Source organism: Terrapene carolina, unplaced genomic scaffold (genome assembly GCF_002925995.2).
Source record: "Terrapene carolina triunguis isolate 2854851 unplaced genomic scaffold, T_m_triunguis-2.0 Scaffold68, whole genome shotgun sequence".
In the NCBI taxonomy this organism is placed as follows: Eukaryota; Metazoa; Chordata; order Testudines; family Emydidae; genus Terrapene; species Terrapene triunguis.
In genome coordinates this window covers 65,788,899-65,801,018 of record NW_020664419.1, presented here as the reverse complement: position 1 = coordinate 65,801,018, position 12,120 = coordinate 65,788,899, and the positions used below count along the sequence as shown (strand labels likewise).

Genomic DNA, 12,120 nt, shown 5'->3' with positions numbered 1-12,120 from the left:
AGTGTAGGAGATATGGCTCCCCACAAGCAACCCCTTTATCTGCAGCCAGTATCAGTTTGCTGAAATTGAACATGATAATCTAAATTAATCATTATAACCACAATAGGTCACTTCATCCAATTTGGACTGTATGCATTTTACAGTGCAATTAACATAAGCATAGTCAGCCTTATGATATGTGAAGCCCCAGGCTGCTATAAAGGTTAAAATCAGGCAATGAGTTGTCTTCCCCTTTGGCACAATTGCTTGAGATAGTGACTGGACTATACTCTGAGCTGCAAAGTGGAATGACCAGAGAGAGCATTTGCTATGCTTGTGTTTAAAGCTGATCTCGATATAAATTTTTCGATTTCCTGATTTTTGAGATTTTAACTGTGTTGTCTTAATAATGCATCAATGAAGGCCTTTGCATTTATATTCCTAGGTTTTGTGCTTATTTTTAAAGAGAAAATGTCTTTGCTTAACAATGTTAGCATTTAAATAGTCCCAATTATGCTATGGAATTCATACCTCAATGAATTGAATTGTTGCTGCTATTGTGCAATTTCAAGTGTTTACTTTGATCTCTAAAGCCCTATGTAGTATTGGCTCTGGCTCCCCAAGACATCCCCAGTCCATAGCAGCAGCTGAGATTCTTTAGCATTTGGGAACAGGGAAGCAGTGTGTTCTCAGGCCACATGTGTAGTACAATTTTGCAACAATTTCCCACCAGTGCTACAACTGGTTCAGCTGCCCGAGTGGGGTTTTTTTCTTAATATTGTCTAGAATACATAGGGCCAGAATGAATGGCCCTTGAATCTGGAATTCACTACCAGCCTTGGTCTGTCAGAGCTTGACTTGAGACAAGTCCCTAAAGCTGAGGAATCTCTGAATTTCCCCCCCACACGTGTACTTTTGTACCATCTGTTCTCCTAAGGCAGATAGAATGTGATCCAAAGCCCATTTAAGTCAAGGGCAATCTTTCCACTGACTTCCAGAGACTTTGGATCAGGCCCATAGGGAGGATTTTACTATGTATGTTTCAATTAGATGTATATAATCTGACTCATACAGACTGCCCCAGCAGCAGACACTGAACTGGTCAGGCTGGGCAGAGAGAACTGTAATAATATCAAAAAGGGAATGGGGTTTCAATAAACTCTGCTAAAGTCTTAGGCAATACCACCTGTTATAAGAGTTGTTTATAACGAATAATATGTATATCTGTGTGCATAAATATAATGATAAATAAAGATCGCCATCTAGTTGCATATAATATATATTTCTTCACAGAATGCACAGTCAACCTGTGGAACTCTTTGCCAGAGGATGCTGTGAAGGCCAACACCATAATAGGGTGCAAAAAAGAACTAGATAAATTCATGGAGGATAGGTCCATCAATGGCTATTAGCCAGGATGGGCAGGGATGGTATCCCTAGCCTCTGTTTGCTAGAAGCTGGGAATAAGCGTCAGGGAATGGATCACTTAATGATTACCTGTTCTGTTCATTTCCTTTGGGGCACCTGGCATTGGCCACTTTTGGAAGACAGGATACTGGGCTAGATGGACCTTTGGTCTGACCCAGTATGGCCAGTCTTATGTTCTTAATAATAATAGCATCTGTTGTATTGTTCATAATTTTGTAGGTTCAATAACATTATTATGGACTGCAAATGTCTTGCTGGGGGCAGCTCTCCCTAAACATACTCAGAAGTCTGGGGACTGCTACTACTCCCCTCTATGGTGTGAAGCTTATTCCTCTCCCTGGCCAGCCCTACTGGCTAGTTTGTGGTGAGGTGGAAGGATAGAGACATGGGCTGACTTTCTCCCTGACCCTTTGGGACACAGAGCACCCCAAGGGAGTAACAAGGCAGTAGACCCTTTGTATCAAAGAATGAAGAGGCTGCAACTCTGCCTATCCTTTGTGAGGACTATGCAATGGGAAAGGCTCCTCGCACTCTCCCCAACCACTATGGTGTACTCATTAAGGGCCGAGTAGAATCTGGTCTTTAATAAGGAGCTCAGAGGTTGGTCTACTGGGCAGGTGAAAACAAGGTATTACAATGGAAACTAGTATGCAACTGCTTTATTACAGAAAGTAACAGATCTAAGATAAGTTATAATTTATACTCTAACATAAAATTAAAATCATTCTAACTGTAAAAGAATTTCCTATAAAATTAATAAATGAATTATTTTACTAGTAAAAATTCAAAAGACTTTGAATGTGTGGACCAGTAAGTTAGAGAGGTCATGTGCTCGTCAGAAGACATATAGAGGGGGAAATAGCATATACCACAGAATGGGAAATGGCCTATCCCATAGCAGGGAAGCATATCATTACCAGATAAAGAAACTGTACTCAGAGGAGTCCAGTTCAGAAAAGGGATTACAGAAGAGAAGGCTAGTGTCAGCTGGAGAACCTGTGTTTCAGAGACCCACTTGCTTGACAGTTGACTTTTTTGCTGGGCACTATTGGCCCTTGGGTGAAATCTTGGCTCTACTGAAGTCAATGGGAGTTTTGTGACTCCTCATTGGGACTGGGATTTTGATGCTTGCTTTTTTTGTGGGTTAATGTACATTAATTTGCTCTTTTTCCTAGATATCTGAAGGTATCTAGTATTAAAAAGCTTGCTCCTTCGGCATATTTTGTTTCTATGCGGACAAAGAGTTTTATAGCCCATAAGAATATGGAGTTAGTTTAACTAATCAGTTACACATTGAAGGGTGGTGAAGTGACGTTACCATTGTATAATTTAAAGAGTTTAATGGAGTAAATATCTCCTACCTGTTAAACATTAATTAAACATAGTAGCGTTTTTTGACATGCTTCCAATTCCAGGCACAGGGCCAGTTAGATAGTCAAAACAGCAAGGTCTCAATGAATGAATGAGATGATGGTGGTCAGAGGGGGGGATTTATTAGAGGTTTATTAGGAATTGGGGAACACTTGGGAAAGGAGGAGCCTATACAGGAAGGATGGACTCCACCTAAACCAATATGGAACCGGACTGCTGGCATATAAAATTAAAAAGGTCATAGAGGAATTTTTAAACTAAGGGGAAAGCCAACAATTGCAGTGGAGCACATGGTTCAGACAGAGATATCCCATAGGAGAGGGGATACATTATATTCTAGTAAAGAGTAGAGGATAGAAGTAGATAAAATACAGATAAGAACCAAAGAGAACCTGTCAAATGAAAGAGAGTTCCGTTCAATTATATCACATGAAGACAGACAGGTAAATATTGACAAATTGTATAAGTGCTTGTATATAAATGCAAGAAGGCTAAATACTAAGTTGTGTGGACTTGAATGCCTGGTATTAAAGGAGTACATGATATAACAGGCATCACAGAAACTTGGTGAAAAGATGATAATTAATGGGACATGGTAATACCATGGTATAAAATATATAGGAATGACAGAGTAGGTGTGACTGTAGGGGTCAGCACATTGTATGTGAAAGAAAACAGAGTCAAATATAGGAAAAATCTTAAGTGACTCAAACAGTACCATAGAATCTTTATGGATAGTAATTCCATGTTTGAATAATAAGAATATAGCAGTAGGAGTATATTACCAACCACCTGACCAGAATGGTGACAGTGATTGTGAAATGCTTAGGGAGATTAGAGAGGCTACAAAGACAGAAAATTTAATAATAATGGGGGATTTCCACTATCTTGATATTGACTGGGCACATGTCACCTCAGGATAGGATACAGAAATAAAATTTCTAGATACCATTAATGACTACGCCTTGGAGCTGCTTGTCCTGGAACCCACAAGGAGAAAGGCAATTCTTGATTTAGTCCTAAGTGGAGCACACCATCTGTTCCAAGAGGTGAATATAGCTGAACATTTCGGTAATAGAGATCATTAAGTAATTACATTTAATATCCTTGTAAAGGGGAAAATGCCAAAGAAATCCACCACAGCAGTATTTAACTTCAAAAAGGGGAACTACACAAAAACGAGAAAGCTAGTTAAACAGAAATTAAAAGGAACAGTCAGAAGAGTGAAATGCCTGAAAGCTGCAAGACAATTATTTAAAAACTCCATAATAAAGGCTCAAACTAAATGTACACCCATAATAATAATAATAAAAACAGTAAGAAGACCAAAAAGGTGCCACCATGGCTAAACAGCAGAGTAAAAGAAGTGGTTAGAGGCAAAAGGCAGCCTTTAAAATTTGGAAGTCAAATCCTACTGAGGAAAATAGAAAGGAACATAAACTCTGGCAAGTAAACTGTAAAAATATAATTAGGCAGGCCAAGAAAGAATTTGAAGGGCGACTAGCAAAAGACACAAAAACTAAACAGCAGTTATTTTTTAAGTACATCAGAAGCCTGCCAAGCAATCAATGGGGCCAATGGACAATCAAGCTGCTAAAGGAGCTCTTGAGGAAGACAAGGCTATTGCAGAGAATCTGTTAAATGAATTATTTGCATCAGTCTTTACTGCAGAGGATGTAAGGAAGATTCCTACACCTGAGCCATTCATTTTAGGTGACAAAGCTAAGAAACTGTCCCAGACTGAGGTGTCAGTAGAAGAGGTTTTGGAACAAATAAATTAAACAGTAATAAGTCTCCAGGATTAGATGGTATTCACCCAAGAGTTCTGAAGGAACTCAAATATAAAATTGCAGCATTACTAATTGTGGTATGTAACCTATTGCTTAAATCAGCCTCTGTATGAGATGACTGGACAGTAGTTAAATAATGCCATTTTTTTAAAAAGGCTCTAGAGGTGATCCTGGTGATTACAGGCTAAATTCAGTACCAGGAAAATTGGCTGAAATTATAGCAAAGAACAGAATTATCAGATGTATAGATGAACAAGATATGTTGGGAAAGAGTCAATACAGCATTTGTAAAGGGACATCATCTCTCACCACTCTATCAGAATTTTTTGAGCATGTCAACAAGCATGTGGACAAGGGTGATCCAGTTGATATAGTATTCTTGGACTTTCAGAAAGCCTTTGACAATGTCCCACACTAAAGATTCTTAAGTATAGTAAGCAGTCATAAGATAAGAGGGAAGGTCCTCTCATGAATTAGTTACTGGTTAAAAGATAGGAAACAAAGGATAGGAATAAATGATCAGTTTTCACAATGGATAGAGGTAAATAGTGGGGTCCCTCAAGGATCTGTACTGGGACTTGTGCTGTTCAACCTATTCATAAATGATCTGGAAAAGGGGTTAAGCAGTGACATGGCAAAGTTAGCAGATGATACTAAATTACTCAAGATAATTAAGTCCAAAGCTGACTGCAAAGAATTACAAAGGGATCTCACAAACTGCGTGACAAAATGGCAGATGAAATTCCAGGTGGATAAGTGCAAAGTAATGCACATTGGAAAACATAATCCTAACTATACATACAAAATGGTGGGTTCTAAATTAGCTGTTCCCATTCAAGAAAGAGATCTTGGAGTCACTGTGGATAGTTCTCTGAAAATACCTGCTCAATGTGCAGCAGCAGTCAAAAAAGCCCACAGAATGTAGGAACCATTCAGAAAGGGATAGATAACAAGATAGAAAATCTCATAATGCCACTATATAAATTCATGATATGCCCACACCTTGAATACTGCATGCAGTTCTGGTTGCCCCATTTCTAAAAAATATATAGTAGAATTGGAAAAGGTATAGAAAAGGGAAAGAAAAATGATCAAGGGTATGGAACGGCTTCCATACAAAGAGCAATTAAAAAGATGGAGATTGATCAGCTTTGAAAAGAGATGACTAAGGAAAGAGACAACAGAGGTCAATACAATTATGAATGGTGTGGAGAAAGTGAATAGGGAAGTGTTATTTACCTCTTCACATAACAAAAGAACTAATGGTCACCTAATGAAATTAATCGGCAGCTGGTTTAAAACATACATAAGGAAGTACTTCATACAATGCACAATCAACCTGTGGAATTGATTACCAATGGATGTTGTGAAGGCTAAAAATATAACTGGGTTAAAAAATTATACAAGTTCATTTAGGATAGGTCCATCATTCCCTCTGAAGCATCTGGCACTGTCCACTGTCGAAATACAGGATACTGGGCTTGATGAACCATTGGTCTGACACAGTATGGCCATTCTTATGTTTTTAAGTGATTTACCCCCGGTCACACAGTGAGTCAATGGCAGGACTGGGGATGGAATCCATACAGCCTGATTTCCAATCTCCTGCTTTAGCTAATACACAAATTCCTCCCAAGATAAAAATCTCTCACAAATAGCAGTGTTTCAGCCTGATGCAATTAGAAATGGCTGAGATATTAAATCGCCTTCTCCACAAATGCTTTGTGACCCAATTAAAGGTGCAGACCATCACGGCAATTATTCTCCAAGAAACAGGGCTGAATTTTTGATAATTTTTCAGTGCCACTGTTCATCACAGAAGTGAATAAGTCTATTCCTTTCCCAAAGGCTGAACTTAAGCAAGAAATTTGCTGTACCAATGCATTAAATTCAGACCCATTAAATCAGCAGCTATTACAGTGTCTCTAGAGCTGGATGTTTTTCTACAGATGAAAAAAAAAAACGCAGGAGAAAATTATGGGAGATTGGTAGAGACTGATAAACTGAAGCACAGAAAATTGTGATAGGGATGTCTTTAAAAAATGTTGGACTCCGTCTGCATCCAGGTACACCAGTGTAATTCTGGAATTACCCCACTAAAATCAATCGTGTGGAGTAGACTTTGGCTGACACCTTGAAGTGTACTCACTGTATTAAGACTACAAAATAACGAGAATAAAGTAATAGCATGAGTTACTGATTATTTTAGCACCAGTAGAAAGAGACAATTGTTTTGGTGTTTTTGAATATTTTTCTGTTTTGGTCTAGATTTGATACAGTGAAAATGCATATTAAAAAGAAATAAAAGCAGTACATTTCTTTTTTGCACATACCAATTTTAAACTTGAGCTTTCTAGTACATTTTGACTTAATATATTTTAAGTATGGAGAAAATGACAACCTTTTATCCCACCAAAAAAAAAAAATCAATTTAGTTCAGCCTTTTGATGTGTCAAAGCTATGTATAAATCTTAGCTGAGGAGCCACAGCTGTCAGGAGACTAAATATATCAGAGCTTTAGATTAGGCGTGTCCAAATAGCAAAATAAACCTACCGCAAGTGACAATCCAGAACAGTCATGAGACACAACATAGATAAGGATGACATAGAAGGAAGAAATAAAAATTAAAATATCCACGCACAAACATTAGTAAAAACCATGGAGAAATGACCTTTTTCACAGATAATATATTCTTTATTCACCTCCTTTACACAAGAAAGGCCTGATCCTGCAACCTTTACTCATGCGATTGGTCCTGCTGGAGCAGATAGCTCTACTTGCATGAATAAGAATTACTCTCATGAGTAAGGGTTTGAAGATCAGGATCCTAATCTGTACTTTAACTATTCTCCCTCTTCACAGCAACAACATTTATTCAAAATATCATATTAAAATTATGTTAAAGAAAAAGAACATGCTGAAATATGACAAATCTATCTGAATACTGGATATTACACAATTCCGTGTCTAACAGTTACCAGTGATAAGGCTAAAGTTCTGACTCTGCAATCAGATCTACTTAGGGTGACCAGATGTCCCATTTTTAAAGGGACAGTCCCGTTTATTGGGACTTTTTCTTATATAGGCGCCTATTACCTCCCCACCCCCTGTCCCGTTTGTTCTGGTCACCCTAGATCTACTAGTATGGACCCCTGTGACCATGCAGAGCCTCATTGGCTTCAGAGGGGCTCTAGGTGGGCACAGGGGCTGCTACTAGCAGGATCAGTGGAATGTTATTGATTTTAATGAATATTTATTGGAAGAAGAAAAAAAGAAGTTACTTTGAGGGCCCAATCCTTTAGCTCTATCAAGTGGAATAATTCCCAGTGAAGTTAATGGGACTTCTGCATGCATTATGGACTGGAACTTGCAAGCTGCCCATTGCCTACCAAGAGGTATTGAGCACTCAACTTCCACTGAAATCAAAGGGAAGTGAAGGCACTGTGTTGAATCCAAGAGGTGATCAGAACTTTGCAGGGTAGGGCCTAATGACTACAGGATTAAGCCTTTGTGCTTTGGCAACATTTCAGATTTCTGGCACCATACATGGCCAATGCAATAATTCTTTCCAGGTGGATTAGAGTAGACCTTTTTCATATAGATTTGTCTGTTTGCTTTAAAATGTATCTCCTTGATATCTCGGAGGCACTCTCTTGCCATTTTATTTGTAACAGCGGCACTAAAATGATTACATTCTGAAATAGCTTACATTCAATTTAGCAATACACTGTCTTCATGTGGAAATGCTAAAACCTGTGGTGTTGATTCAAGAATAAATCATTAACTGATTGTGCTTATACTGAAAAACAAATGCTGCAAATTATGGTCAAGGTTTTCCAAATTAGGAATTAAAGCTGATAGGAGTTAATAGGTACTTAGGACTTATGAAAATAAGGCCACTGATTTAGATGCCAAAATATGGACCTAAGAGCCTAACTTTAGCAACCCATTTCTGAAAATGTTGGCAAGCAAGGCAGATCCTCAATTGGTGGAAATTGTGATAGCTCCACTGGCCTCAATGTATATGACAATTTCCGCCATCCGAGGATCCAATCCTATATGTTCCGTGGTGCATAAATTTATCAACAGACCACTGGTTAAATTCTAAATATATGGACACATTTATTTTAAAATAAATATAAAGATCATGTGACGAAATTAAGATATATGACTTGAAACTGTAGCTTTTTGTATGCTTTTTGCAAAGTTTTGATTATCTCCATGACAATGAATTAGTAACTGGAATTTGACCTTTGTTTTCCTCCAAAAAGGGACTATGTGTCAAACTCTTCATTAACTATTAAGTGTAATTTTATATTTCAATGCTAGAGTCATTGGTCATTTATCCAGGTCATAACAAGTATAATAATAATATACTATAAGTACTTAATAATATACTTAATAATATACTATAAGTACAAGAACAGTCTTATATGATACAGAACACATCTCATACAGATATCTACTAACAACATACGTTACTTGTCCTACAAAGAAATGTTAGGTTTGTTATCGTTAGTATCATTTGATAGCACACAACAAACACACTGAATTTTATCCCAAAAATGTTCAAATAGTATTTTCAAATTATTTTCGCTTCTACGGTCAAAAGTTTGCTAAAGTTGGCCAGGACTAACTAAGCATTTAATGGACTGCTTTTTCAGACAATGTCTCAGAGGGAAATATCTCACAATTACTTTAATATTAATAAACTAGAACAAATTGTATAGCTCAAACACAGGGAGTCCAAGCATGCCTCCTCAAAGTGCCTGAATCAATACAGTATAAGAAATTTCTTTTTAACATTTATCATATTAAGTAAAACAAAATCCTCATTAGACTTTTGCAAGGGAGGATCCAAGTTTTCTGCTCAGTAATATTCTGAGCTTCACCTCATTGAGCCCTTTAACTGTGGAATTTAACATATTTTGTGGCACTTCTGATGACAGAAAGCTATATACAGTGGTCACCATTAAAATGTTGATCCATATAGTCTTAAAGTAATGAGCTTTCCCCACAATATTACTTATTCAGTATAGGGAATGCCTGTAATATCTTGTATCAGAGGGGTAGCCGTGTTAGTCTGGATCTGTAAAAAGCAACAAAGGGTATGTCTACACTACAGGATTAATCCGAATTTAGATAATTCGAATTTGGGAAACAGGTTGTATAAATTCGATTGTGCGCGGCCACACTAAGCACCTTAATTCAGTTTTTAACCACATTAATTCGGTGGTGTGCGGCCACACTACCCCATTAATTTAAACACAGTAATTCGGTGGTGTGCGGCCACACTAACCCTAATTCGAATTAACAAAATCAATTTAGGCTCTACTCCGCTCGTCGAGGTGGAGTACAGAAATCGATTTTAAGTGCCCTTTAATTCGAATTAACTGGCTCTGTAGTGTGGACGGGTGAAGGGTTAATTCGGATTAACGCAGCTAAATCCGAATTAAAGTCGTAGTGTAGACCAGGCCAAAGAGTCCTGACGAAGTGGGTATTCACCCATGAAAGCTTATGCTCCAATACGTCTGTTAGTCTATAAGGTACCACAGGACTCTTTGTTGCTTGTAATATCTTGATAAAGCTAATTGCTTTCAAATATGTGTAAATGAAGAGTCCATTTTCAGTTATGTGCAAACTGTGCCTCTAAATTTAGTCAATGGGCCTGCAAATGTAAGGAGTAAGGAAATATTAAAGAGCTCTCTGGCTGGATACTGCATGCTGCTAAGGGCCTGATCCTGCTGCCGCTGAAGTCAACTGTGGAACTTCCACTGACTTCAGTGGTGCAGGATTAGATCCCAAATGCACAAAGAGTGCCTTCAGATTCTAATCTTCCCCATGCAAAGTCTTAATTATTTGCAGAAGTGAAGCTGAAGCATCTACTCCAGCTGAAAAGGTTTTGTGCTGCAGTTCCTTAATTCTCCTGAATATACATTATTTGAAAAATGTACTCCTGTGTGTCCTTAGCTGCTGAAATACTTCCAGATGATCTACACAACAGTGTGGTTTTATCCCCACTCATCAACCCTAGCATTAACAAGATAACTAGTGAAGATGGTTTCGTTTGTATTTTAACCTTCCAGTTAGTGCCCAAGTATAGCACCTCTCTCACACACAACAGGTCAGAAGCAAGGGTTTCTTTGCTGTTCTCCAATTAACGTTGCGCAAATAGCAGCATGATGATCTGTCCCCAAGCCATTCATTGGTTCTCAGCTAAAACTGTGTTCTGTCACCTTTAATCTCCTTCTCCCTCCCACATATATAACTCTGCCTTCATCTTCCTGTCCAATTTTCTTTTATTCTTTCCTTTTCTTGTCCCTTTCCCCTGTTCCTTTGTGTCTCTTCCACCATTCTTCTGCTGCACTTTGCTTTTGGTCTCTCTCTAGGTAAGCTTCTGTTTTTGTGCAGCAAGAGATTTAGTAGCCCAGGTCCACTCTTGCATGTCATTTAGTCTCACAAGAACTTGATTAGTACCAGTCATCCAAACATGGGTTCTCTCTACCTCACTATTGCACCTGGTCCTAGTCAAAGTCCTATATAGATATGGCTGTAAGACTCTCCCACAGCTATATTTTTGAGATCACCATTTTCTCAAAAAACCTCTCTTCTATATGGACCAATTGCAGTATTCCTCCTCTCATTTGGAGAGAAGTTAACTGGCTGCTTTGAAAGCATTGACTAGTGCTGCCACCAGTAGCGTTTGCCTGTAGAGTTGGCATCCTCCAGTGGGCACCAGGGGGTTACTAACTGGAATTCCAATACAAAGCGCAGACAGCTGGTCTCCACTACTCAGCACCACTATCCAACCGTTGAGCAATACCATAAATAGATAATTGCTAGAAGACTTAACACTTTAAACATAAACAGTGTCCAAGAACAGGATGGCTACTTTACCTGGTCTTTCATGGTCTTCCCTAAATCTTTAACATCTTTCATGTTAATAGCATTCTTCCCTCCCTTTTCCTTTCCCTTCTTCTTGTTCTTCTTTTTGAACAAGCATTTCTTACAGAGACAAAAGCAGCAGGTAAGGATTAATAGGACTGCAACTATGGCTATGGCTATTAAGGCCCAAGGTGGCACTGGAAGAGAAAAAGAAACACACACAAAGTGGCACACTGTTAGTAAATTTAAATGTAAAAACCAATAGATTTCATTTGTAGCCAAACCTTTTATCAACCTTTTGAGCATGTATCTAAAAATATTCTGTTGAATTTGTATATTTCCCTCAATTGAACATTTACACAGAGAACATTAATATAACAAAGCAAGCATTATCTATCTACGTACTTGTAAATAAACAACAAAGAATGTAACTTGCAGTTATTTAGATTAATCAGCAGGAATAATTTGATTTGTCTAATGTACTCACAAAGTACGCATCTAGCAAAAATTTAAAAACCACCTTTAAAATGTTAATCATGTTTAGAGGAAATTGTTTACATCTCTCTGTATAATCATTCTTGTAACCCACCTGGCATTATGGCCTGGTAAACTAACCTAGCTTGAAGTCATGTGGCGCAGACTGGGGACTTGCCTCCAACAGAGCTT

The 12,120-nt window shown here is 38.1% G+C and overlaps 1 protein-coding gene across 1 annotated transcript in view; it reads right to left on the bottom strand.

Annotated features, from left to right (window-relative positions):
* SYT1 (synaptotagmin 1) overlaps positions 1-12,120 on the bottom strand; it is a 313,691-nt gene that overhangs the window by 121,118 nt on the left and 180,453 nt on the right. Inside the window, exon 3 of the mRNA XM_029910863.1 lies at positions 11,467-11,651. Within this exon, the coding sequence (XP_029766723.1) occupies positions 11,467-11,651 (185 nt within the window). The remainder of the gene's footprint in view (positions 1-11,466; positions 11,652-12,120) is intronic.